This window comes from Dermochelys coriacea, chromosome 27, assembly GCF_009764565.3.
Source record: "Dermochelys coriacea isolate rDerCor1 chromosome 27, rDerCor1.pri.v4, whole genome shotgun sequence".
Lineage (NCBI taxonomy): Eukaryota > Metazoa > Chordata > Testudines > Dermochelyidae > Dermochelys > Dermochelys coriacea.
Genome location: NC_050094.1, coordinates 15,288,829 through 15,314,455, shown reverse-complemented (window position 1 = coordinate 15,314,455; position 25,627 = coordinate 15,288,829). Strand labels below are relative to the sequence as shown.

Sequence of the window (25,627 nt, the reverse complement as noted above, 5' to 3'; positions counted from 1 at the left end):
GAATTGATCAAACTGAAACGACACCGATGACATTTTAAAAAAAGCCCCAAGCTTCTTTCCTCCCCATGAGCAGGTCTGAGCTGGGTGTGCATAGCCTGATAGTGCCCTTATCTCAGCCCAGGGCCCCTTACACTCCAGCTTCCCCAGGCCAATTAGCCTGTAATCAGTGTGACCAGCTGCAGCTGTGATCTCAGATCTGCAGGGCACCTGATCAGCCCAGAGAGACCTGCCTAACCCCAAACCTTGGTGCAGCAGCAGAGCCTTCGCTGGAATCTGACAAGCCATTGCCCTGGGAGTGTCCAAAGGGCCAGCCAGGGCTCAGTGAGGGAGCAGTGCACCCTCCTGGCTGGGACAGTGCCCCACAGTGTGAACAGGGAAGCTCGAAACAGGCCCCACACAGCTGAGTCTCAGTGTGGGGCCCCCATCCCAGGCGGCTGCTGCAGAGTGGGAGTCCAGACTCCTGTGTCATTACAGTGGGAATGGGTGAAACCTGATCCCACTGCTTCTTCTACCCAGCAACCATCTCCCACACCCACCCAGCAGGCTCCGCACAGCTGCGCTTTGCGCAGCTCCCTGCCTCGGTGTCAGCCACTGAACCCCTGTGCGCGCAGAGTACCCTCCTGCTGTGGACCAGCAAGGAGGTATCCTTTCCATCTTGTTTCAACTACAACTGAGTGTAGGTTTCCGCAGCAGGGCTGTTGGAACTGGCTGCCTGTTATCAGCCTGCTCCTGGTTCTCTTTTCTAGCCCAAGGAAGCAGAAGCCCCTTTGGGCAACTTTCTGACACTTTTGTGGCAAAGCCCAACGTGAAGGTGCTGTGATTCTTCAAGCTTTGCTCTTTCCTTCTTCCCGCTCCATTTGACAGCACCCCCCCCCCCCCCAACTTGTGCTTTATTCCCAACCCTGGCCTGCAGCACACAAACTGCAGTTCTCCTTCCTCCGAGCTGAGGGGCGGAAGTTGTACTTTCTATGTGTACCAATTCCTTTGCTTTACATACAGAAGATTACTGGAGTTCTTCCTTGGCTGTGAAGAAATATGAAGGGAAGGGAGTGGAGTCTTTTGGTTAGAGCCAATCCAGAGCATCAGGACGCCTGGGTTCTGTTCCCTCCCGCATGACCAAGGGCTAGTCTCTGCTCTCCAGGCCCTATCTGGAAATGACGTTAATGATGTTTTCCATAGATGTGAAGGCTAGAGGGGACCATCTAGTCTCACCTCCTGTGCAACCCAGGCCAGAGAACAACTCACGACAATCCAGCTGGCGGGAGTGGTATCCCCTGAGAACTCCAGGCAAGAATCATGGCCCCATTGTGCTGTGTTTCAGAGTAGCAGCTGTGTTAGTCTGTATTCGCAAAAAGAAAAGGAGTACTTGTGGCACCTTAGAGACTAACAAATTTATTTGAGCATAAGCTTTCGTGAGCTACAGCTCACTTCATCCGATGTTCATCCAGGTTAGAGCTGACTGGATGTGATGGAGGGGAAGCTCCCGCTCCCCCGAGGCTGTGAGGTGGCCTGGTTACTCCATCATCCTGGGAGGGGAAAAAAGGGATGTTCTTCCTCCTCCTCCCACAGAGCAACTAGCTAGCTGGGAGACTGGAACCAGACAGGGAAGGGGTGTCAGAGCACTCCGGACAAAAGGTAATACAGCGTAAAGCCACATCAGCTCTTTCCTGAGGCAGCAGCGTGTTTAATTAAGAACATATACTCAGTCATGGAGAGCAAGGGTACATACAGGGAAGGCAACTCTAGCAGGAATGCAAGGCCTGGAGCAGGTCTGAGCCATGTGAACAGGAAAGACACACAAACACCCTGGGCCTGTTTGTTAAAGTCTCACAGCTCAGGGTCACAGAAAAGAAGGTTTGTAACACTGCTGGTACCATCCCCACTACAGGCATGTGGGGAAGCCGGGGCTGTCCATGCACAGAGCCACCAAGGAAGAGAACCTTTGCTGCAGTGTGTGGAAGGGAGCGGAGAGAGGAGGGCACAGGGGCTGGAGAGGGGAAGGGTACAGGAGCTACAGCATGAGCTGTGAGGACAGAGAGGGCAAACAGCAGAGACTGGCAGGAGCCTGGATGTGAGGGGAGAACAGGGAGGAACCAAAACCGACCCTGAAGTAGAGATCCTCACTGGCACCCATCTGGTCTGCAGACAGCTTGGGCGAGGGCTGGAAGCCAATGAGATAACGTGTTTAACCAAAGAATAGTGAGCTGGGGCACTGTCCTAGAGCAGTGCGCGGCTGGAGGCACTGGCTGAGGGATACAGGCTCCGCAGGGAGTGCACTGGCTCCCTCTGCTGGGAAAAACAAACCAGACTTGTTCAACTGATGCTCTGGAGCACAACCACCCACTGCTGCTTTATCCAGACAGGAGGCAGAGACGCCAACACAGGGCGCCAGCCCCCAGCACAGTGACTCTTGATGCGGCTCACAGGTGATGGTGGGCTCAGGTCTGTTTTCCTTAACCATTCATTACCAGGCTCTGGCTGAAGGGTAACTATTTTTGCTCAGTATTTGCGTCAGCTGCGGGGAGATGGAAACTATGAGCACTTAGGGAAACAGACCAAGAAGTTTCCTAGCCTCAGCTGCTTCTCTGTGAGTTTCAGGGGAGATGTGATGGGGTGGGTGGCAAGTCACATGAGAGCACCATGCCCACACATCAGTGCCTTAAATAAGGAGTCACAACCCACTTTGTCAAAACAGCCAGTCAAAACCCCCCACGAGAGAGGAACAACGAGACAGCACTGGGAAGCAAAGGGTTACGGTTACGGCTTGTCAAACCAATTGTTTAAGGCTTTAATTGTCAAACAAACAAGCCATCCTGGCTGCTGGGGGGCAGGACGTCAGGCCACTGTGTTATCCTGCTGTTTATTCGCAGCCCAGTAAAGTCCTTGCGGAAAGATGATCTGCTCCAGACAGGACTGGAGACCACATTAGCCCTGTGTAAACCACCCGGCTTGGTGCAGAGGAATGAGGCCAGAGCTATTTCCTCTGAGCCTAGGTTACAGGAGCCAGGCCTCCTACCAGCAAAGCAGCACTCAGGGCAGCAGTAAAATACAGCCCCAGAGCTGAGGTGTCACACAGCCCCCAAGCGCAGGTCAACACATATGCACCTGTGAGAAGGATAGCATGTGAGCCGAGGGCCCGTGTACCACTGACTCCAAGTCACAAGTTCCCATTACAAGGCAGAAGGGTTTTCTCTCCACCAGCCCCACAAACTCTGGCTGGACTCTAGCACCTTGTCAGCACTGAAAATTACCTGCTGTTGACAATGGGTGTCAGCGAGGGCTCCAGCTGAACCAGTGCCGAACACCGCTTAGACAAGGGCCTGGAAGGGCAAACTGTCCCGTGCCGCCCCAGAAAACACAGCTAAGACTTCACCAGCAGAATCAAGCTGAGCTCTTGCTGTTTCACCCATCGTCACCAGGGCAGAGGGTCTCAACACCGAACTGTTCCCTCCCACTACCCATCACTGCTACAGAGCAGCCCTGTCACACCTGCTCAATCCTTCTAGCCACAGGCTGCACACCCTAGGACACAGGTTGGAAGACTGTCTGTGGGTCTGGCAGTTAGAAGAGACATCTTTTCACTTACAAAGACGGACCACGAGAGAGACTTGCTGGGAATCCTTCCCCTCTCCCCAGTAGGCTGCCATCTTCACAGTCTTTTCAACGCAGAATTACAATGCAAGGCCACTAATCTGACAGAAAAGCAACCTTCAGTTTCATTAGCAATGAAGCAAAAAAAACCACCCAGTGCTGCTCTATAAATACACCTTCTTTTAATTATGCCAAATTAATTCCCAGGCACCCACCCCCATCACACCCAGTGCCACCTGCTTCACAGTGAGCACCTCTCGTTCTTCTGCTGAGATATTTTATAACTCAAAAGCTGTCACTGGTTCAGTGGTTCTGCTCATCACACTCTGCAGGCTGCAGAGCCTGACTCTGTGACCAGAACAGGGGTGAAAGATCTGCTCTTTGAAAGCCAAACTCAACTAACCAGCTGCCAGCTGAAGAGCCATGCGATTGTCTTGCCAGTGCGTGCTCTTCAGCTACTTTCACGAGAACTAGGGTCAATAACTGGAGTGGTTCCGCATCATTCCTGGAGTGGTTCCCCTTGAATCTACCCAGAGCAGCTTTAACCCCTCAGATAAATAGAATCAACAGGAAGAAGAGAAAGACAGAAGATCTCTGAAGATTTCTAAGAAAAAGTCATGTCTTCAGAAGGCTTCACAGCTTCTCCTTGCCTTAAGAAAGCCAGAATATGCAGCTGCTTCCAGTCACTGCTCGATTCCAGGTCTGAAGACTGAACCTTTCAAGCTAGAAACACTTTAACTGTCAGAGGAGATGGGAAGGGAGGGGGTGCCTGTTAAAAGAACTTGACGCCTTGGCCGTCATCGAGTGTGATAATTTCAGCCCTGTGCTCTTGTTGTAAGGCTTGCAGGGCACGAAGCAACATGGACTCTTCCAAGCCATGGAACTCTAGGGAAGGATTAAACATTCTCAGTCAATAGAAGCCACAAGAATCACACCTCAAAAGCAACACAGTCTGCAACTAATGATGGCAAACTAGGAGGTGCCTTACGGAGCACCTTTCACAGACCCAAGAGCATAACAAAGAACACAATTAATCCAAGCCACCGCTGCCACGTCAGAAAGAGAGAAGCTGGGTGCTGTTAAACAGAGAAGGAACAGATAATGCAGCTTTCAGCAGAGACCTGAAAGCTGCAAGGGAGTCAGGCAGATCTCACAAGGAAGAAAAAACAACCCCCCTGGAGCCAGAGGAACATGAGGACAGAGCTTTGCTATTGAAGGGAGAGAGGCTCGGTGACAGGCAGGGATAACACACGAATGATATGGAGATCTTGGGGTGGGTAGCGAAAAAAGCTTACAGCCCCGCTTCTCAGTGGTGATCAGTGTGAGCCCCAGAATACAGAGATAGCATGCAGCAACTACAAGCATTTGTAAAGAATTTCACCATTAAAACTGTCACCTGGCAGTACAAATTATTTATTCTTACAGTACTGTTGTGCTCTGGAAAGCAGCCCCAGAACACACGTGATGTGAATTACCTTCATTCTGTGTGTCATCTCCATTGGACAGCTCGTAGAGTGTGAATACAGAGTTGGTCAGGCCATTCTTAGACACCTGGAAAAACAAGAGCGATGTAGAGAATTTCACTTATGTGTCTTACAAACAGTTAATATTCCCAGCACTGATTTCTGCCGGATCTTCATTTCAATGGAGTAGAACCCAGTCAGTATTTACTGAGCACACAAACTAATTCCTCAGACAAGGAGATTTGACTGTGGAGAAAGTAGTCTAACCCCTGCTGCTGTCCCACCATCCTTTATTCCTTCTCTCCAACTCTGACAACGAGCTTTACGACGAGAACTCGTGTCATGAAGGGGAATGCAACAGCAGCTTTGTCCTCACTACTGAACTCTCATCCACACTCACAAGGAGATGGGTGGGAACAGTGTATTCACTTGCAAATCACAGCTTTTTACACAATGTAAGGTGTGCACCACTGCAGAGATCCCTACACCCCTCTGCAGCAGAGGGAAATGGGACCCACAAAGTTAAAGGCAGTGGGGAATCAGGGCACCAACATTTGACAGTTGCATTTTTCACAAATCACAAGCCAAGCCATCTGGCAGCGTCCATCCGCTTGTGGGACTGGCAGTTAGACAGGGCTGGTTGCGGGTGAGATGTCAAATCAGCAATTCGGTTCAGATCTTTTTGCGGCAAGTCTAAAATGACAGCTGCCCCCCCACACACACACACACCGAAATGGGGCCATGGTCTGTACAGTATCAAAGCTTCTGTGGCCTCACCCACTGATAGATGAGCTTTCCCCATTCTTCTGGTCTTCGCCACATGATCAGGAAACTGGATTTGTTCTTGTCTAACCATTCTAGGTTCCCTGAAACGCAATGGAAAGGGTGTATTTACCACAGGTCCCCAAATCAAGAATGACACCTCATTACAGGTGGATGCTATGTATGTATGTAGCTCCATCTCTACCCCACCCTGTCACTCACACCAGCTTCCTACCTACACCCACATTCAAATAAAAAAATCTTTCCTGCCTCTGGGCCTGACTCTCCCTCTCCCAGTGCAGCGGATTGCAATGCTGCATAAGGAAAGGGACAAGGAGCTCTGAAAACAGAGACAACACTGAAAAACAACCAGAACTCAGAGAGATTCCAATAGGAGTGGTACAGTCCATGCCCAGAGTGTATTGGGATAGTCGCACAGCCAGACTCTCAGCACTAGGAGGGAAATTAGACAGAAGTCTTGCTGACGCACACAGCACAGGCAACATGAACAGTCACAGACAATTCAGTAGAGATTTTCACCCACCTTTTTTCCTGAGTTCTTCTAACACAACTTGTATGGATTCCATGGGGAGTTTCCCTGGTTCTGGGTTAAGGAAACATTTAGTGCAATTTAGCAGTACAGGCAAAGCTCAGAGGATGATGTCAGATGTGTGACCATCTCTAACACTGTTCACAGCAGAAACTGGTTGGGGGATGGAACCGAAAGCAAAGCATGCCCTGACATAGTTCTAAATAACTGAAATAAGCAAAGCTTTAAAGCAATAAATCCACATAACATTTCCATGGCAGCTTTCATCACTGAAGATTCCACTGTGCCTCACAAACTGCGTACAAGCCAAAAACCACATTCCCATCAAAATGCAGCCATCTCTGGGGTGGACAGCAGCACATGACAAATGCAGGGCAGGCCGGATGAAAGTGGGGGAAGGGGGCAGGGTCAGCCTTAGGGGTGGGCAAAGGCAGACCTCACCCAGAGCGCCATGCTCAGGGGGCCACTGTGCACAACACAGAGGTGCACTGCGTGGTATCTCTCACCTGACGTGCTGAGAGCCAGTTGGGCTTATGGAGGCAGCCAGGCAGGTGAGCGGCAGCATCTAGAGAGGGTGGACTGACAACCTGAGCTGTAAGGGGGCGGCTGGACCAGCCAAGTAACTGCTCCGGAACAGGGGAGCCCCTCCTCCCACCTCCTGCTTCATTGCCATCTGCAGCCTCTGCTGCTCCTGCACTCTCCACCCCACCCCGAATGTAGCCGCCCCTGGCCAAGCTGCTCTGGATCAAGAGCCTGCCTCCTGTCTGCTGCATAGAGCAGTGGTTCTCAAACTAGGGCCACCGCTAGTTCAGGGAAAGCCCCTGGTAGGCCAGGCTGATTATTTACGCCTAATGCTGCAGTGCTAACTACAGGAATGAGCCTGTTGGTCTGGGGCCAATGGGCAGAGCTGTTGACCTGGAAGAATGTGTATCTTGCAAACAGTTCTGCTCTGTAACTACCAGAAGTAACTGAGAGTCCCTCGCTGTATTCATGGAGTCCTGGACAGAGCAGCCATCTACTACTGTAGGGAACTGCGTCACTCAGCATACCCTGGTCCCAACCCAAACTGTTCTCCAGGATTCCCCTCAGCGGTTACAGGTTGCTTTTTAACCTAATATGCTTTACTGAGATAGTAAAATCCACCTCAAACTATTGCTTTGGATTAGGGTTGTCAAGTGATTTAAAAAATTAATCACAATTAATTACACTGTTAAACAGTAATAGAATACCATTTATTTAAATATTTTTGGATGTTCTCTACATTTTCAAATATATTGATTTCAATTACAACACAGAATACAAAGTGTGCAGTGCTCACTTTATTTTATTTTGATTACAAGTATTTGCACTGTAAAAAAACAAAACAAAAGAAATAGTATTTTTCAATTTGCCTAATACAAGTACTGTAGTGCAATATCTTTATCATGAAAGTTGAACTTACAAATGTAGTATTATGTACAAAAAAACTGCATTCAAAAATAAAACAATGTAAAATTTTAGAGCCTGCAAGTCCACTCAGTTCTACTTCTTGTTCAGCCAATCACTCAGACAAACAACTTTGTTTACATTTGCAGGAGATAATGTTGCCCACTTATTGTTTACAATGTCACCTGAAAGTGAGAAGAGGCATTCTCGTGGCACTGTTGTAGCTGGCATTGCAAGATATTTGAGAGCAGTTATGTAACAAAAACAAATGTGTAAGTTGCACTTTCAGGACAAAGATTGCACTACAGTACTTGTATGAGGTGAATTGAAAAATAGTATTTCTTCTGTTTATCATTTTTACAGTGCAAATATTTGTAATAAAATTATATACACTTTGATTTCAATTACAACACAGAATACAATATATATGAAAATGTAGAAAAACATCCAAAATATTTAATAAATTTCAATTGGTATTCTATTGTTTAACAGTGCAATTAAATCTGTGATTAATTGTGATTAATTTTTTTAATTGCAATTAACTGTTTTGAGTTAATTGCATGAGTTAACTGCGAATAATTGACAGACCTAGTTTGGATTAAAGCCACCACAGCAACCTGGGCAAGGAAACAGCATGGGAGTGAAGGATACGCTGCAGTTTCCTGTTGTTGAAAAGTGGGCTTTCTTGGGCCTCCATGACCGTCATTGTGTACTGCTTGTTGAGGCGACAGTACAACAGAACCAAGGAGCACCAGGCTGTCATCTGCTTCTGCCGGGTGTCCACATTGGGCTGCAATCTAGAAACAAACCCAGAGGTGCTCCAGGTCAACATCTGGTTCCAGGCACAGCAGGATCTGGGCTTAAAGAGATTTAAGTGGGTGACAAATGCAGCCAGACTGGCCACTCCTACATGCAAACCTTGCCATAATGTCGGTGGGACCTGAAGCGTCAACAAACAGCAGCTACATCAACAGATGAATCCCGAGGCAAGCCTCCAGCAGTGCTCCTGACACCTACCCCCACTCCAGATACCACCTGGCTGGTACGCTCAGTAATACGAGTTGTACTGGTCGTGCTGCGCTCTCGCTGCTGGAGAGGGCCAGGGACACTTCGCAGGACACGAATCAGGCTGTGGCCAGTTCACAATCTGCTCCACTGGCCGGAACTCAGTCCCCCGTGGCACTGATCAAGCGGTTCCCCTGCAATGATCCAGCTTTTGGGGTGGGCCCGTCCAGTCCCGCGCCCAGGGCCGCCCGCCAAAGAGGGCCCCATGCGCAGGATTTGGATTCCCACCTGACCAGCTGACGGAGACAGCAGGCAGGCAGCCGCACTGGAGAGGGGGCTGGGCTGGGAGCTGCATGGGGCAGTTGGGCAACCAGCCATCCAAGCCAGGTGACTCCTCCGGAGCGGGGGTTCCCCTCCTCCACCTGTGAAGCTGCTGCTGCTCCCGCCCCTGCTCCTTCCTCCCCAGAGCTGCCCCAGCCACTCTGAAGTGGGAGCGTCCTCCTGTCTGCTGGGGGAGTGGAGGCTGATGTTGGGGTGTCCCCCTCATCCGGGCACCCACTTTCCACTGAGCTGGGGTGACGGGACAGAGGGAATGTGTGGTGCTGCCTCTCTGGGTCCCGAGCTGCTTGTGTCTGGGGGCTGGACTAGATGACCTTCTGGGGTCCCTTCCAACCCTGATATTCTATGAACACAGCCTTCGGGCTCCTGAGCGCTTTCTTAAAGAGACAGCGCACTCCTACCCACACACTGTCCCCTCAACACCACACAGGGTCTCACACACACCCTCTCTCCCCCCAACACGCACACCAGGGCTCCCCGCGTTCAGGGCACTTGCCCACCTGGGCTGTGCTGCTGCTCTCCTGCCCTCCCCTTTTGCAGCCCAGGGGGTGCACGGGGCAGAGGAGCGGCCGCCCGGTGGGGGCGGCGCAGCAAGGCCAGCTGCTTTGTGCACCCGGGGGGGCAGTTTCCAGGGGAAGGCGAGGAGGGGGATTGCGGAGAAGGGGGCGCAGGGCAGGGTTGGTGGGGAGCCCGTGGGGGACCATGGCCACCAAAACGCACCTTCGGCCCCGGGTCCATGCACGCGCCACAGGGACGCGGGGCGCGGCGCCCGGTTCTGGCGCGGGGGGGCTCCAAGGGTGGGAGGGGCCTGGCCGGAGAGATTCGGGGGGCTCCTGTGGGGCCCGGGGGCGGTTCCGAGGGACTCACGTGAAGAACGGGGGGAAGCGGTACTGCCAGGGCCACTCAAAACTCATCGCCGCCGCCCCTCGAAGCCGGAACCGCGGCCCCACCGACTTCCGGCCCGCTTCATGGGCTTCCGGCCCGCCCTCAGCCTCGAAGGAAGGTTCCGGGCAGGGTCCGTTCCGCCCCAGGTTGGGGGTGGGGGGAAGTCGAGGCTTCCTGGTCACTCGGGCCGGCCGGGAGCGGGAGCTATGGCTGCAGGAGGTGGGTGGGATGGTCTGTACAGAGCTGTGCAGGGCCCCAGCCTGGCAGCCAGGATGTCAGGGGTCTGTGCCCTGCTCTGTGATCTTGGGCACGTCCCATCCCCTCTTGCTGCCTCAGTTTCCCTGGTGCACAGCGGGGACGGGATCGACTGCTCGGGGGCAGCGCGAGGATACATGCATATTAGTGCAGAGCGTTGAGATCTGCACCTAAAGCTGCCCTGGAAGGCGACTTGGCCTTGGGGGCGCTTGGACATGTGCCTCTGGCTTCAGCGCAGACAGGGTACTCCAGAGCTGCAGGCGAGGAGAGGGGCCCTAGCTGTGGGCCTGAGGGGTGACTGTGCCAAGCATCAGTCTCATAACTTGGGAGAGGCAGCTGGAGCCTGGCACATCAGTGAGCTGACAAGCATCTTGGGGTTAGAAACCAGCTTGTGAATATCCTGGGAAGAGGGTTTCTCATCAGATTTCAGTTTTTTCTCTTGTCCTGGCCAGGCTGGAAATGCAGCTGCAGCAGCTCCCAGCGCCATCCCAGAGGCTTGGCTGCAGGGGCAGGGCTGGGGCCTATGTGCCCAGCCACACAGCAATTCCATTCTTGGGCCACTGGCAGACTGTTCTCCATTGGGTGTTTACTGTCTCTCTGTCTAACTGCCCAATCCCACGTGATGGGACAGCTGCCCTCATGGGGAGGAGGGATGGCAGGGTCACGGGTGGCACTTTTCAAACTGATCCCGCCAGCTCTTCCCACACCCATCCAGGTGCCTTTGGGCCCCTCGCCTGTTCGCCATTCCTTCCCAGCCTTCCTCTCATGAAGCCACAGCAGCTTCATTCCCTCTCACAGAGTCCCCTGGCACCCCTGCGGGAGGAGAACCTGCTGCTCTCAGTGACTGGCATTGGGAGGGATGGCCCCTCCAGGTGCTTGGAATGAGGCGAGTCCCCACGCTCCCTGCACCAGGCCTTTCCATCCCAGCGTGGCCTCATCCCCGACCGGGTGCCCCAAAGGCTGCTGCACAGACCTAGGATTCCCCTGGGTGGTTCCAGAGTCACCCTGCTTCTTCCCCACAGCCTCTGGGGCTTGCAGCTCCATGCCTCTGGTGCCTCTCAGCCCTCTCTCTGCCACCTGGCTCCTTTCCTGCCACCACAAGGCCTCCAGCTCACTCCTGGGGTGGGGAGTACAGCAGGGACAGGAATTCAGGGAGCTGCTCTCTCCCAGCAGGGACAGCTGGTCGCACTGGCGTGTACTGGTCACTAGGGGGCAGCGTTGCCCTCCCAGCCGGAGCCTGGCGCGTTGGCAGACGGGGTGGGGGGTGAGGTGACTGACCTGTGCATGGCACGTCTGAGGGCCGGGGCTGGGCTGGGCTGAGGCACTGCGGCGAGGCTAGCGGTGACTCCCCAAATGTTCCATCTGGGCTGCAGCTGCCACCAGCTGCCTGGGAGCTGGAGCCTGTCCCTTTCCTCAGTGCAATGGCCACGTGGGCATGGACCCCGGGTTCCCTCTGGGTGGGGGAATCCATGTGCCCGATGAGGAGGGCAGAGCACCAGTACCTGGCCCATTCTGCCCTCTCTGGGCCCCTGCACCCTGCCGTCGCTGCAGGCCTGCACACCCCAGAGTGAGCTACATGCACAAGGGTTGACAGCAGCAGCATTTACTCCCCTCATCATCTTGGCCCGAGGCTCTGGGATGAGCCAGATGCCAGCAGGGAACCCTGCTCTCAGAACAGGGTGGGACATGGGGTGCCACAGGCTGGGCCCAGCCTGGAGACCCTCCATCCCCTGTGGCAGACTGTGCCCTGACTGCTGGGTGGCAGAGCTGTTGAGGGCCCTCTGGAAATACCCATTGGGTCCTTCTCCCTTCCCCTGCCCAAGGGCTCATTCTGAGGCCACGTTGGGCCCCAGCTGTCCGCTAAGCAGGGGCTCTCCCAAAGGACACAGCATAGGGCGTTCCTGGGAGCTGCAGAGACCTGGCCAGCCCCCAGTGTCGTGTTTTCCGTTCACTGCGAGGGAGTGGCCAGTGGACGAGAGGAGGAAGGAAGGAGCCAGCGGAGTGGGCCAGGAGGCTTTGTTCCCCGACTCTCTGGGCAGGAAAGGGAACAGCAGAGGCAGACTCATCTCCCTCCTGCACACACACTGCTGCCTTGGTGGGCAGGAGGGAGGCCTGGTGCCCCCCAGAGCCCTTGGGATTGACTCCTGGTCGAGGGTTGCCCGAGCCCAGACACTAGGGGAGAGAGCTGGGAGCCTGGTGAGGCTGGGAGCATTAGGGAACAAAGCCAGGGATTCATGGCCCACCCTACAGATCGACCCTAGCAAGAACGAGCTACCTCCTGAACCACAAAGGGAGCGATATGGGGTCCAACCCAGGAGGGAGCTGACTGTGAGCGCACCCCACCACACTGGTGGATGCAGGCAGAAAGGGGCCCAGCTGGGGCAGGACCCCCGTGGGTGCTTCCCAGGCTCCGTGACACGCCTGCCTGGAGCCACCACCCACACGTTTGAGGGCCCATGGCAAACTGGGGCCAGGCTGCGTGCTGGAATGGGACTGACTCTCAGTCTGGATCTGAGAGCGAAGGGCTGCTGCAGAGGGGCTCCCTCCCCGCCCTCCCCCCCCCAAGCCACACGACCCATGCTCAGCATGGAGGAGGTATTGACATTCAAACCAGGGGCCCTTTCAGGACGTAGGCCACCCAGTGACTAGACCAGGGAGAGTAGCAGGGCTGGCAGGAGAGAAGAGGCCGGGTCTGGGCTACCGGGCATGGATCCCCAGGCTGGAGAGCCAGGTACAGTGCAGCCACCCGGCAGGCTGGGCCTCCCCAGATACACATGCAGGCTTGCAGTCGCCAGGCGTGCACATGCGCACACGCACACAGTGATTGCCACAGACTTGCCAAACACAGACCTGCCCACAAGTAACCTGTGCAGGCCTCAGCCAGCACCGATTTTCTCCTAGCCCCAATGCCCTGCTCCAAGGGAACCTGGTCCCACCCTGACCCCGGAGTCTGCCTCACTCCAGCCCTGATGGAAGGGGACCCTGCTTCCCTAGCGCTTCCCCCGCGCTGCTTGGTTTGAGGGACCCAGGCCAAGACAACCAGGGAGTCCCCCTGCACGACGAGGTCATTGGCAGCTCGCCGGGCAGGTCGCTGGACTCAGTGTCATTATCCAAAAGAGGGAATCATGGGGTCTACATGTCACCCAGCAAAGTGCCATGGGCCAAGAGGCCTGTAAGCCACCCAACTGGCCCTGGAGGATTGTATGACAGGCCCCAAGTCCCTGCCCAGTGCCACAAATTGAAGGGGAGACAGAATCAAGTTCCAGCCAACTCCCAGTGGGACTGTGGCACAGTGCGCCAAGGGGGGCACTGCCTAGCTGGTATGGGGGGGAAGGGCTGGGGTTTATCTCTAATTCCCATGTGTTTGCAGGAGCCAAGGCAAGAAACCCAACGGCCAAAGGAAGCGCCAGGGCTCAGGAAGGGAAGATCTTTAATCTCCAGCTGGCTAACCAGGGAGCCTGTTTGCAAAGGGGATTAGAAAAAGCCAGTAAAAGAGGCACACAGCCTCCGGTGTCACATGGCGAGGAAGCCTGCCCCAGGCATCAGAGCCCCATAAACAGGGTGGGGAAATCTGCTGCTCTGGCATGACATCCTGTCCCGAAACACTAGGCTTTCTCGGCAACGCAAGGCGAGGGGCCCCCTTCATGCACCCATGATGCCAGCCCTAGCACAGCAACCTCTTCTTGCTGGCGGGGCCTAGAAGGCAAAGCAGCCGTGTGAGGAGAGGGGGTTTCTCCAGAGGACATGGGCGCGTCCGGGTACATCTGACCCCTCTTCGCATGGAACTGGAGCCACTCTGTAAATCAGTCCACCCGGGGCTTCCCTCGCCAGCTGCTCAGTGCAGATCAGGGGCCGACAGGAGGCGCCCTCCCCAGGGCACTGGGGCAGCTGGGGCTCAGCAGAGCCCTTGTCCTGGAAGGGGTTTGCACTTGTTGAGCTGTGGGGAGCTGCGAGTGGGACCCCAGCAGGGGGCTATGCAGGCGTGAGATCCAGAGCAGAGTCGCCCACGGGGCTCTCCCCTCCTGCCCTGCCAGCATCAGCGAGGTCTAGCAGGCCTGGGATTGGAAGCCCAGAGCTGTAACCGCATTTGAGCAGGCCCAGCGTGGTGCAAACCCTGGGTGTTCAGCCAGAGATAGAGGATGCTCCAGGCGCTCAGAGGGGGCCGCTCTGGGCTGGTTCTCCGAGTGTCTCCGAACTCTTGGGCCTGGCCTGACAGTCGGGCCTGTAAGACGGAGCCTCTGCCAGCTCCTGCTTGTGGCCAGGTTGGAGGCGGCGGGAGCAGGGTAGTGGTTCCAGTGCCAGCCGGAAGCGAGTGCTGCAGGTGTAGGAGTGGAGCACTCGGGTCTCCCGACTCTCCAGTGCTGGAGCTCAGCCAGCAGGCAAAGGCCTGGCGCTGGCTCCCGGGGGACAAGGTCAGGTTGGGTCAGAAGTTCGAGCCCGGTCTGGTTCTCTAACACACTGGCAATGCCTCTGGCATCCTCGGAGCCCTGTGGCGCTCAGGACTGCATCTTGCCGTCCTTGCTCCTCCACACCACCAGCGTGACCAGGAAAGGGATGAGGCAGATGGGGGCGAGGATGAGGGCCAGCAGCACGTCCTCCGGGGGGTCAAGAAACACGGGATGCTCCTGGGTGCAGTTCAGGAAGTAGGTGCGGTGGCTCTGGACGATGCATTCCTCGGCGATGCTATTGGGGTAGCCATAATTCTGTTTTTCTGCGAAGGTCTCCAGGCAGTGGCGGAGGTCGCTGTATGGCCTGCAGGGGGAGAGGGGATAAGCTGGGGAGTTTCCTTCGGAACCGAGGCATTATCTGGTGCCCCAAACTGGCTGTGGACCAGCAAGAACCGCAGCTGAGGAGCTGGGTCGGCTCACCGTGCCAGGACGGTCCCTTTCCGCCGTGCTGGCTGCTTTGCCCTGCCAGAGTGGGATAAAGGGGCCTCCCCCTGGGAAGAGTCCTGCCCACAGCCTACAACCGCCTCGTTCCCAACTGCCCGCTACCCTTCACCTCACACAGCCATAGGCACCAGACAACAAGGGCAGGATGCTGCTGCCTGCTCCGGCGGCTCTTTGCCGCTGCTCTGCATGGGTAGAAATGGGGACCCCAGGTCCAGGCAGCAGGGAACTGGGCCCATCGGTTTTCATGGGTGAGACTCCCTTACTGGCCTGTTGGGTCGTACTGCCAGGGGCTGGCTGGGCAGGGTGGGTGCATAATAATACTAGAGCCTGTCTTCTCTTGCCCACTGAGCTTCATAAAGGAGGCAGCCTCATTAGCCCCCTTTTACAGATGGGGAAACTGAGGCACAGGAAGGGCTGTGCCTTGCCCAAGATCATGCAGTGGAGCTGGGAATTAACCCAGGACCCCTGAGTCCCGGTGTGGTTCCTTGTCCACTAGAACCACACCCCAGCCCTGCTCACAAGCCACAGGGCATGCACAAAGCCAGGCACATGCCTTCAAGCTGTGCCATGGCAGCGTGCCAGGGGGCTGGAGAGGAGTTGGGGGACAGCAGTGGGCAGGGAACATGCAAGTGCGGCATTTTTCAGCCATGCCCAGCTCTCCACAGGCCACGCTGACGCCAGGCCTGCACAGAGCAAAGCAGCAGGTTGGTTGGGTTCCTCAGCAGGCTGGGCGAGGGCCAGCAGGCCCCTGGGGAGCAGGTTAGAGCTGACTGCTCTGGGCTCCGCTGTGGCCGGCCTTGTTGGGAGGCAGGCACAGCAGAAGCTCTGCCCACCTCGGGAACTCGCTACAAGGACACCCACCCTGTATTTCAGCTTTGCCTGCCAGGTGGAGTCCCCCTCGTTGCCATCCCAACCTCCCCTCCCCACCCCCCTCGCATCCTGACCCTCTCCATCCCCATCCCAACCCTCCTGGTCCCCATCCCACCCACCCCTTCCTCACCCCCACTCTGTGGAGCTCTGGAAATCAGTGTCCATGAACACACCCGAGTGCTCAGCGAACTCACAGGTCCAAGCGGCCAGCGGGTCACAGGTGCCAGGCAGGAGGCAGGGCAGCTGGCCCCAATCTGGGGAAAGAGGCTCCAGCACCTTGGACCCTCGGGCTGCTCGGCTGGGGCTGCTGGGGATTTTTGACTTTTCAAACCAGCCGGGCCTGTTCCCCAAACATCTCATGCCCCTTTGGCACGTCCCGGTGGCCACGCGGCTGGAGACTAACATTTCCGCTTGGTTAGAGTCAGTGCATCGGAAATTAGGAACAAAACAAACCTTTTCCTTTCATTCAATGTTCCCTGCAGAAAACAATCCCTGTGCTCCGCCCAGCCCCAGATGGGTGTCGGGCTCAGTGGGGCCACGGTACAGCCAGTGGGATGCACACCCCTGCCACCCCTCCATCGCATCACCCAGAGGCAGCTGCCCTTTGCTGTGTTCCCAGCCTCCTGGGTCTGAGAGCCCTGTGTGCTTTGCCCCCCGCGCCTCTGCTGGGCTGGTCATCCTTCTCTGTAGCTCACAGGCTGGGGTGCATGGTGGAAAGGGCTCTGCCGGGAGCCAATGAACAAACTCCACAGTGTGGCTTCATGCCTGGGACTGATCAATCCCCCGGCCCCTGTGGTACCTGCTGATGACTCTCCATTCACACAGCTGTGCCCTGGTCATGTTCATCATCCAGTGACTGAAATTGTCCCAGCACATGTAGGCTATCAGATTGTACTTTTCATCTGGAAAGAAGAAAACCAAAGCTCTTGGCAGCTGGCTCAGGCCGGGGAGCCAAGTGCTACCTGCTGGGTACAGGCTCTACCTCTTGGGACAGGCAACAACAAGGACAAAGCTGGCAAGGCTGGTCTCTGACTGATTCAAGCAGCTTCCCCCCAGCCCAAGCCTGGAGTCCCCTTCCCAGCTATCCCTCCCCGTTGCTTGCACACCAACTGTGACGCTGGCAGGCCAGGTGCCAGCTCATGCCAAGGTCCCCATATCTCAACTGACCACTGACAAATACACAGCGGGGCTCAGGCTGGCTCCCCTGGGTGTTCGTGGTGTTAAAGTAGGTAGCAGAGCTATAAGAATGGGTTTTGTGTTTATTGGATGCTTGTGAGCAGCTGCTGGCACTGATCTCACACACATCTGTAAGGGAATAGCTGAGTGGCTGTATGGAGAGCCACTCTGTGTAAATCCCCAGTCAGGAGAGAGACTTTCACTAGTGCAAAGTGCTGATGTGTAGCATGGGTGTTACATTCTGCCCAGCGACACCAGACACATTATTGTGGGATGTTAAAGAGGACAGAAGACTTTGTGGCTCTGCTCTTGCCCCGCCATGGAGATGAATCGTGCAAGTGGATTCTTCCCGTCAGCTGAGTTTGCAGCTCAGAGCACAGGGGAAGAGGGGAATAAAAGCCCCTGACAAGAAGGAACTGGATTTCCATGCTGCTTGGACTCTGGGGGCAAGTTTTCTAGGCAGAACCACAGGCTTCCCCAGCTGTTTAGCCTGGATTAGTCCTAAAGGACCTACAGAGCTTGCTTATTATAGAAGCTTCTATTACCTTTTGAAACATAAGCTTGTGCATGTGTGTTTACCTGCTTTAACCTTGTGAATAACTCTCGTTTCCTTTCTCCTAGTTATAAGAACTACTTTATGCAGTTTATTATTGGATTGGCTATAGGCGTTGTCTTTGGTGTGAGATCTGAGGCGGTAAGTGACCTGAATATTGCTTGTGGCACCTTAGAGACTAACAAATTTATTTGAGCATAAGCTTTTGTGAGCTACAGCCCACTTCATTGGATGCATGCAGTGGAAAATACAGTGGGGAGATTTTATATACACAGAGAACATTTTCCACTGCATGCATCCAATGAAGTGAGCTGTAGCTCACAAAAGCTTATGCTCAAATAAATTTTTTAGTCTCTAAGGTGCCACAAGTACTCCTTTTCTTTTTGCGGATACAGACTAACACGGCTGCTACTCTGAAACCTGAATATTGCTGTGATTCTTGGTGCAAGGGATCATCTCTCACAAAGCCAGGCTCCCCTGGATGGCTAGACAAGGGGTATCCTGGGGACTGTGATTCCCCGCTAAGGCTGCGATGGTGCTGGAGGAATGCACAGCGGATAGCAGGCTGGGGAGATCGAAGCATGGAGCTCAACAAATCCGGGGCTAGTGCCCCGCTTCCGAACAGGCTGCCCCGAGGCTGGTGCTCGCGGTCCTGAATCACTACAGGCAGCTTGAGGCCCTCTATGCAGTCAGGGCTGAGGGTGGGCCCCAGCGCAGACCGGGTGCATTAGGGCCCTTGCCCAGTGGCAAAGCCCCAGCCTGAGGGACTGGCAGGATGGCACCAGGCGGTGGGTTGGGGAGGGGACCTCCGAGGGCTGGAGGGGTTCAGCAGCATCTGTGTGCCCCGGGGACCTGGCATTCTCAGGGCATGTTACTGTGCCCATCCCTGCTGTCTCCAGGTGCCACGTGCAAGGCACCAGTTTCTTCAGGAAGGGCCCTGCCCTTCTAGTGTCTCCTCCCTGGGAGCTCTCAGGCCTGCAGGGTACGGAGTGGGGCAGGACACACAAGCCACAGAGACGACACGGATCAGTGGTACCCAGGTCTCCCCAGCCCCCACCAGCCCTGATGGAGCCGGGAGACGCTCGAGGCAATGGCCCAGCTGCGCTGCCCATTCGTTGACAAAGGGAGACGGGTGCCGGGCGGAGACTTGCTAGCCAGCGGCAGGGGAGGGATCCCTGGAGTCCCGGCTTGGTCCTGGCACAGCGAGCTCTGTTCTCCCTGCCCCGCCCGTGGCCGGGCGCTCCGGGCACTTACCCGCAGTCATGTTGAGGAGCAGGCTCTTGTACGGCTGCTCAGGCTCGGTCGCCATCTGGTTCTGGAGCTCAGCCAGAGACTCGATGTCTTCAAACGTGGCGGTGCCTGCGGGATGGAGCTCACTCCCGAGAGCCACTGGAGGAGGGGGACACGTCAGTGAGACACGGCCCACAGGATTGCTGCTGCCCAAACTGGGGGCTAGTGGGGAGCAGTGACATCTCTTGGCTGGTCCCTGGGTCCCTTTAACCAGGAATCAGGATGGGGCGCGAGGAGGGGATTTTGATTCTAGAGGAGACGCCAGAGAAGGGGCAGCGCTGGGGTGGTTTGTGTGGGCTAGAGGCAGGCCTGAGCCCGACACCCCCTGGCTCCAACCCCTCCCACCCGTGGTGGCTCCATCGCTCAGCCCAGCACACCCAGGGCCTGAGTCTCACTCGTAGCCAGGCCGGGTGGCAAGGCCACAGGCCAGAAGGAACAGCGTGAGGTCTCCCCAGCCCTTGTCAGAGCACTGCCCTGAGCACCCGCCACGTGCCCGCAGCCCAACCAGGCAGCTGCAGCAGGGCTGGGTGTGGGAGCAGAAAGGGGAAGTGAAGGGGGTGCAGGCTGGAGCCACCGGCAGGGCGGAGAAGATCCAGCCCCACACGGTGCCTCCCACCAGCGCCTCTCCTCTTTGCACATGGGTTAGCCCAGCTCCCCAGGCGGGGACCACCCCACCCCACTGCAGAGGGCTCAGTGGCCCTGCCCCTCTGCTCTCTGCCCGGGCTGCCAGCTCCCCACACATTGCCCCATCAGTGCCTCCTCTGGGGCCAGCGGGGAGCAGCCCGTGGCTTCTCCGTGGAGGCTGCCCGTGGCACCAGCTGCCATGGCGTAGGGCAGATAAGCCTCCCCCTTGGTCCAGAGCTGGGGAGTGAGGCGGGGGCTGGTGCAGCCCATCTCACTGCCCCAGAAGTTCCACTCCCACCCCAGCTTGGACGATTTACAGATGGCTCCAGTGACCAATTTGGTAGCGGCTTCCATAGGGCTGGCTGTGACTGGGGGTCTCTGAGTCCCTGTGGAGTTGTGGGAAGGGGCTTCACTGAGGGTGCTAAGGGTGTGGGACCCTGAACAGGAGACTTCATTCTGTAGGCCGACCTGCTCAGCTCCTCCTTGAGCCCCCCTCAACTTCCCAACTGCTTCCCCTCCCCAACCCATTCTCGACTGGGATAGGGACTGTAGGGCTGAGTCCATGTCCTTGGGCAGGGCAATAAATACCCCGACTCAGAGGGGCTCTGTGAGCCTGTGGCACCCGGTGCTGATGACACCCCAGCTCGTCCCAAGGGCAAGATGAGAGTCCGGCTAAGGGTTCACAGACAGCAAAAGGAGGGGCTCTGGTTTGTGGCATGACAGGGCTGGGGACTGGTCCAGGGCTCAGTGGGGCTGGGCGATGGCTCAGTGGGGCTGGAGGTTGGTCTGGGATTTGCTGGGGCTGAGGGAGCTGTTCTGTGGCACAATGGGTCTGGTTCAGGGCTCAGTGGGGCTGGTCTATGGCACAACAGAGCTGGGGGCTGGGCTGTGAGGCTATGGGGCTGGTCTGGGGCTTAACAGGGCTGGGGGCTGGTCCATGGCTCAGTGGGGCTAGGGGCTGCTCTGTGGCTCAGTGGAGCTGGGGGCTAGTCCAGGACTTAGTGGGGCTGGGGGGGCTGGTCTGTGGGGCTGGGAGCTGGCCCCTTGCTGTCTTTCCATCTGTTCCTGCATTTGCAGGATCTCACAGCAATCGGCTCTTCTTGCTCCGTGTAGGAGCAAATCCAACCCAGCGACAGCTCTGGGCTCCCAGGGCGAGGCTGCCGCCCCGAGAGGGGCAGGGGCCCTAATGGACGTGTCTCCAGCCCCTCTCAGGCCAGGCCACGGGCAGCCGTTTCAAGCAGCCCCTTTGGCTCGTCCGTCCTGGGGCCTTTCCAGCTTTGACTGGGAATTCTCTGCCAGTATGAGCTTCGTTAAGGTCCATGTATGTTTGTGCCACTAATTAGCAGGGAAGAACTAAAGGCCTTGAGGGCTGGAGGGGTTCAGCAGCACCTGTGTACCCCGGGGACTTGGCATTCACAGGGCATGTTACTGTGCACATCCCTGCTGTCTCCAGGTGCCACGTGCAAGGCACCAATTTCCTCAGGAAGGGCCCTGCCCTTCTAGTGTCTCCTCCCTGGGAGCTCTCAGGCCTGCAGGGTGTGGGGTGGGGCAGGACACACAAGCCATAGAGATGACACGGGTCAGTGGTGCCCGGGTCTCCCCAGGCCCCTCCAGCCCTGATGGAGCTGGGAGATGCCCGAGGCAATGGCCCGGCTGTGCTGCCCGTTCGTTGACAAAGGGAGACGGGTATTGAGCAGAGACTTGCTAGCCAGCGGCAGGGGAGGGATCCCTGGAGTCCCGGCTTGGTCCTGGCACGGCGAGCTCTGTTCTCCCTGCCCCGCCCGCGGCCGGGCGCTCCGGGCACTTACCCGCAGTCATGTTGAGGAGCAGGCTCTTGTACGGCTGCTCAGGCTCGGTCGCTGTCTGGTTCTCGAGCTCAGCCAGAGACTCGTTGTCCCCCGACGTGGCAGTGCCTGCGGGACGGAGCTCACTCCCGAGAGTCACTGGAGGAGGGGGACACGTCAGTGAGACACGGCCCGTGGGTTTGCTGCTGCCCAAACTGGGGGCTAGTGGGGGGCAGTGACATCCCTTGGCCGGTCCCTGGGTCCATAGGGCTGGCTGTGGCTGGGGGTCTCTGAGTCCCTGTGGAGTTGCGGGAAGGGGCTTCACTGAGGGTGCTAAGGGTCTGGGACCCCGAACAGGAGACTTCATTCTGTAGGCCGACCTGCTCGGCTCCTCCTTGAGCCCCCCTCAATTTCCCAACTGCTCCCCCTCCCCAACCCATTCTCAACTGGGACAGGGACTGTAGGACTGAGTCCATGTCCTTGGGCAGGGCAATAAATACCCCGACTCAGAGGGGCTCTGTGAGCCTGTGGCACCCGGTGCTGATGACACCCCAGCTCATCCCGAAGGCAAGATGAGAGTCTGGCCAGGGGTTCACAGATAGCAAAAGGAGGGGCTCTGGTTTGTGGCATGACAGGGCTGGGGACTGGTCCAGGGCTCAGTGGGGCTGGCGGTAGGTCTGGGATTTGCTGGGGCTGGCAGGGCTGTTCTCTGGCACAATGGGGCTGGCCCATGGCACAGCAGGGCTGGAGACTGGGCTGTGGGGCTGTTCTGGGGCCCAGGGGGGGCCGATCCATGACACAGTGGGGCTGGGGGACTGGCCCATGGTTCAGCGGGGCTAGGGGCTGCTCTGTGGCTCAGTGGGGCTGGGGGCTAGTCCAGGGTTGAGTGGGGCTGAGGGGCAGGTCTGTGGCTCAGTGGGGCTGGGGGGGCTGGTCTGTGGGACTGGGAGCTGGCCCCTTGCTGTCTTTCCATCTGTTCCTGTATTTGCAGGATCTCACAGCAATCGGCTCTTCTTGCTCCATGTAGGAGCAAATCCAACCCAGCGACAGCTCTGGACTCCCAGGGCGAGGCAGCCAACCCACGAGGGGTAGGGGCCCTAACGGATGTGTCTCCAGCACCTCTCAGGGCAGGCCATGGGTAGCCGTTTCACGCAGCCCCTTTGACTCGTCCGTCCTGGGGCCTTTCCAGCTTTGACTGGGAATTCTCTGCCGGTCTGAGCTTCAATAAGATCCGTGTATGTTTGTGCCGCTAATTAGCAGGGAAGAACCAAAGGCCTTGAGCCAAGAGAACCGTCCGGTGGCGACGCGATGCTCGCCAGGTGCCAGTGGCAGCGCTGACAAGACCCATGGACGCAGAATAGCGAGGGGCGTCCCAGCAGGTCCCAGGGAGCTGCGTCTCCTTCCAGACATGCCCCTGCCCCTCCAGGCAGGAGCAGGGTCCTGGGCACAGTCACACGCATTATACTAGTGCTGCACAAAACCCAGCTACCAATCCCCCAGCCCCTCCTGGACCCCAACCTCCATCCCATGCACGGGGATACTGAAGCACAGAAAGGGCAGGGACCTGCCTGAGGATGCAGGGGCTAGGGCCAGAGCTGGGAATGGATCCCAGGAGCTCAGGCTCCCAGAGGGGGGAGGTGGGGGGGGTCCCTAAGGCCTTATCCTCCACTCAGGCATTACCCCTGCCACTCAGATCCCTGAGGTGAGGGCTGTGGACAGCTCCCTTCAAGCCCCCCCTTTCACACAGTCCAGGGCGGAGGGGTAACTTTGAGCCCAATAGCCAGTTCCTGCCCCGGGACCTCTTGTGCATTAGGGAGCTAGACCTTGGGGGCTGGGTTAGTGCTAGCTATAGGCCCCTCTGGAGCCCCCCTCACGCACAGAGTACCCTGGGGCTCCAGAGGGGTCTGGCTTGCGGAAGCTGGAGCCAAGTCTTGCTTTGTCAAGTGGCCCAAAGCTGCAAACTTCCCACCTCCACCCCCAAACTCCTGGAGCTGGAGCAAACCCAGCCTGCCTGCAGCACTTACCCCAGAGCCGCAGCAGCAGCAGGAGCCCAGGGCAGAGCCTGCCAGAGCCAGTCTCTCTGCAAAGTGCCATCCTGCAAAGCCTGCCTGCTAATGGCCAGGACAACTATTTCAACGGAAATAACAGGAAGCAACTCCTTTCCTCTGACAGGGCTGGTAGTGACTACAGAAGACGTGTGAAAAAAGAGATTACTCAGTGCTGCCTTAAACCAGACCTCCCCGTGGGACGCCCGTCAGAACAGTCCGCCTGCCGGGCCCGGCTCTGCTAGGTGTGTGCTCCACCAGCTGGGCATCGCTCCTCGGGGGCACCGAGCCTTTGCCAGCCCCCGGCGGCTCCCCACGTCTCCCCTTGCAGCTGGGGCCGGTGGGAGAGGCTCCGCTCCCTCAACCGACCGCACAGCAGTGTTTACGAGGCCCACTGTTTGTTTACTTGTATATTTCCCTTTAATCCCATCTGGGCTGTGTTGTGAAATCCATTGGCTCCAGGGAGCAGACACAGAACGTGTACTAGCCCACGACGGGCTGTGGGACTCGCGGGGCTGCGGGCACGGCATGGCTAACGTGCCCAGTCCTTCAAACACCACCTGCCCATGCCCCATCAGCCTGGGGAAGAGCCAGTCCCCCCACCACCCCGTGGAAAGGAGCGAGATGGGGCAGCACTGGGACACCTGCCCAGGGGGCCAGAAGGCCTCACAGCACCACCAGGACCTCCCAGGGAAGTTACCAAAGAGGGGGTGGGGTGCTAACTGCTGCTTAGTGAAGACAAATGTACTCTGTCGGTGCCCCTCCATCCTGACCCACAGCCCCCCTGTTATCCCAGCCCGGAGCTACCTCCACACACAGCTCTGCCAGTGCCCCTCCATCCTGGCCCACAGCCCCCCTGCTATCCTAGCCCTGGGTGCCTCCAAACAGAAGTGAACACTTCAGAATGACACCACGCTGTGCAGTAGTTCTGTGATGCACTCCTGCAGGGATCAGGCTGAGACCAACCAAACTCAAGTCACTTGTGGCCTGAGCCAGCATTTGATTCCAACGTTTCCCCTTTAAAAGTCAGTCTCTGGATCTCCCATACTGTGTGTAAATTTCAGGGCAAAAGGTTCGCAGTGAGGAAGATCCTATAGCTCTGTGCGTTGGGCTTTCACTGGAAATGTCCTTGAATCACTGGCCAATTAGCGCTGGGCTGCACCGTAGGAGCTCGTTCCAGGAAGCTCCCAGCCGTTCACTGGAAAGCAGCCGCATATGGAACAGATAACGCCCCAGCGCATGAAGCTGCCTGGTGTGGATTTGGGGTTAGAGCCCCTGGATCCTGTTCTTTGTTGTCTGGAGCCGAGGCTGGAGTTCGGCAGATAGTTTCCTTGCCAGGGAAACACCCACTGATGTCAGCTGTACTGCTGTAGGTTAGACAGGGCTATGCTGTCACTTGCTCATGTGATTCTCCTCCGCCTGGCCCAGCAGCAGCTCCAGAGCTCACCCTCTCTCCCCAGCATTCTGCCAGCCAAAGCCTGTTCTCCTGGCTCCTGCCCCCTGCCCCGGGGGATTCGAGTCAGGGCAGGGCAAGCAGAGGGCTGCAGCAGGGCCTGGAGGCTGCTGAGGGGAAGAGCTTGCGATCGCTGCCCCACTGAACTTGGGATCTGCTCCAGGCGTGTCCGCACTGGCTGAGTGCTCTGGACAAGCCAAGGCTGCAGGGGTCTGGATTCAGCTCCTCTAATCACCGCTGGGCCTGCAGAGCAACCAACATTCCCACTGTCCCTCAGCCCTTCCCTTGCAGAGCCCTGAGTACTCCCCCGCCCTCCCCAGACCAGCCACCCCCAGGACCGGGCAGCATTGCTCGCCCGTGTACAGCAAGGGGAGGGGCTCAAGGAGTCTGAAGCAGAGCTAGGAACAGAATTCCCAGCCCCCCACACTCTAGCCACTAGTTCCCACTCCCCTCCCTGAGCCAGGGATAGAACCCAGGAGTCCTGGCTCCAAGCACCTCCCCCAACCACTAGACCCCACGCCCCTCCCCAAGCAAGGGATAGAACCCAGGAGTCCTGGCTCCCAGCCCCACCCCACTCTAACCACTAGACCCCACTCCCCTCCCCGAGTCAGAGATAGAACCCAGGAGTCCTGGCTCCCAGTCTTTATGGAGTCACTGGGCGATGC

At 57.1% G+C, this 25,627-nt stretch overlaps 2 protein-coding genes across 6 annotated transcripts; both read right to left on the bottom strand.

The window, feature by feature from the left end:
- Nucleotides 1-2,452: 2,452 nt before the first annotated feature.
- VPS25 (vacuolar protein sorting 25 homolog) lies at nucleotides 2,453-10,164 on the bottom strand. Of its 3 annotated transcripts, none has more exons than XM_038385536.2 (6): nucleotides 10,003-10,164; nucleotides 8,443-8,588; nucleotides 6,361-6,414; nucleotides 5,832-5,920; nucleotides 5,067-5,142; nucleotides 2,453-4,476 (listed from the first exon to the last, which is right to left on the bottom strand). In XM_038385536.2, exons 1-6 carry the CDS (start codon nucleotides 10,047-10,049, stop codon nucleotides 4,364-4,366), a joined length of 525 nt encoding a protein of 174 aa, XP_038241464.2. In that variant the 5' UTR covers nucleotides 10,050-10,164; the 3' UTR covers nucleotides 2,453-4,363. The 3 variants fall into 3 exon arrangements, with proteins under 3 accessions (XP_038241464.2, XP_043359362.1, XP_043359363.1); XM_043503427.1 differs by having other exon boundaries at nucleotides 8,443-8,650; nucleotides 9,856-10,063; XM_043503428.1 differs by lacking the exon at nucleotides 10,003-10,164 and adding an exon at nucleotides 8,710-9,556.
- A 3,524-nt stretch (nucleotides 10,165-13,688) lies between these two features.
- Nucleotides 13,689-23,884, bottom strand: RAMP2 (receptor activity modifying protein 2). 3 transcript variants are annotated; one of them, XM_038385533.2, is made up of 5 exons: nucleotides 23,489-23,884; nucleotides 21,489-21,623; nucleotides 19,021-19,155; nucleotides 16,837-16,939; nucleotides 13,689-15,027 (listed from the first exon to the last, which is right to left on the bottom strand). In XM_038385533.2, the coding sequence occupies exons 1-5, from the start codon at nucleotides 23,556-23,558 to the stop codon at nucleotides 14,772-14,774; spliced, it is 699 nt and encodes a 232-aa protein (XP_038241461.1). In that variant the 5' UTR covers nucleotides 23,559-23,884; the 3' UTR covers nucleotides 13,689-14,771. The 3 variants fall into 3 exon arrangements, with proteins under 3 accessions (XP_038241461.1, XP_043359347.1, XP_038241462.1); XM_043503412.1 differs by lacking the exon at nucleotides 21,489-21,623 and having other exon boundaries at nucleotides 23,489-23,853; XM_038385534.2 differs by lacking the exon at nucleotides 19,021-19,155 and having other exon boundaries at nucleotides 23,489-23,851.
- Nucleotides 23,885-25,627: the final 1,743 nt, after the last annotated feature.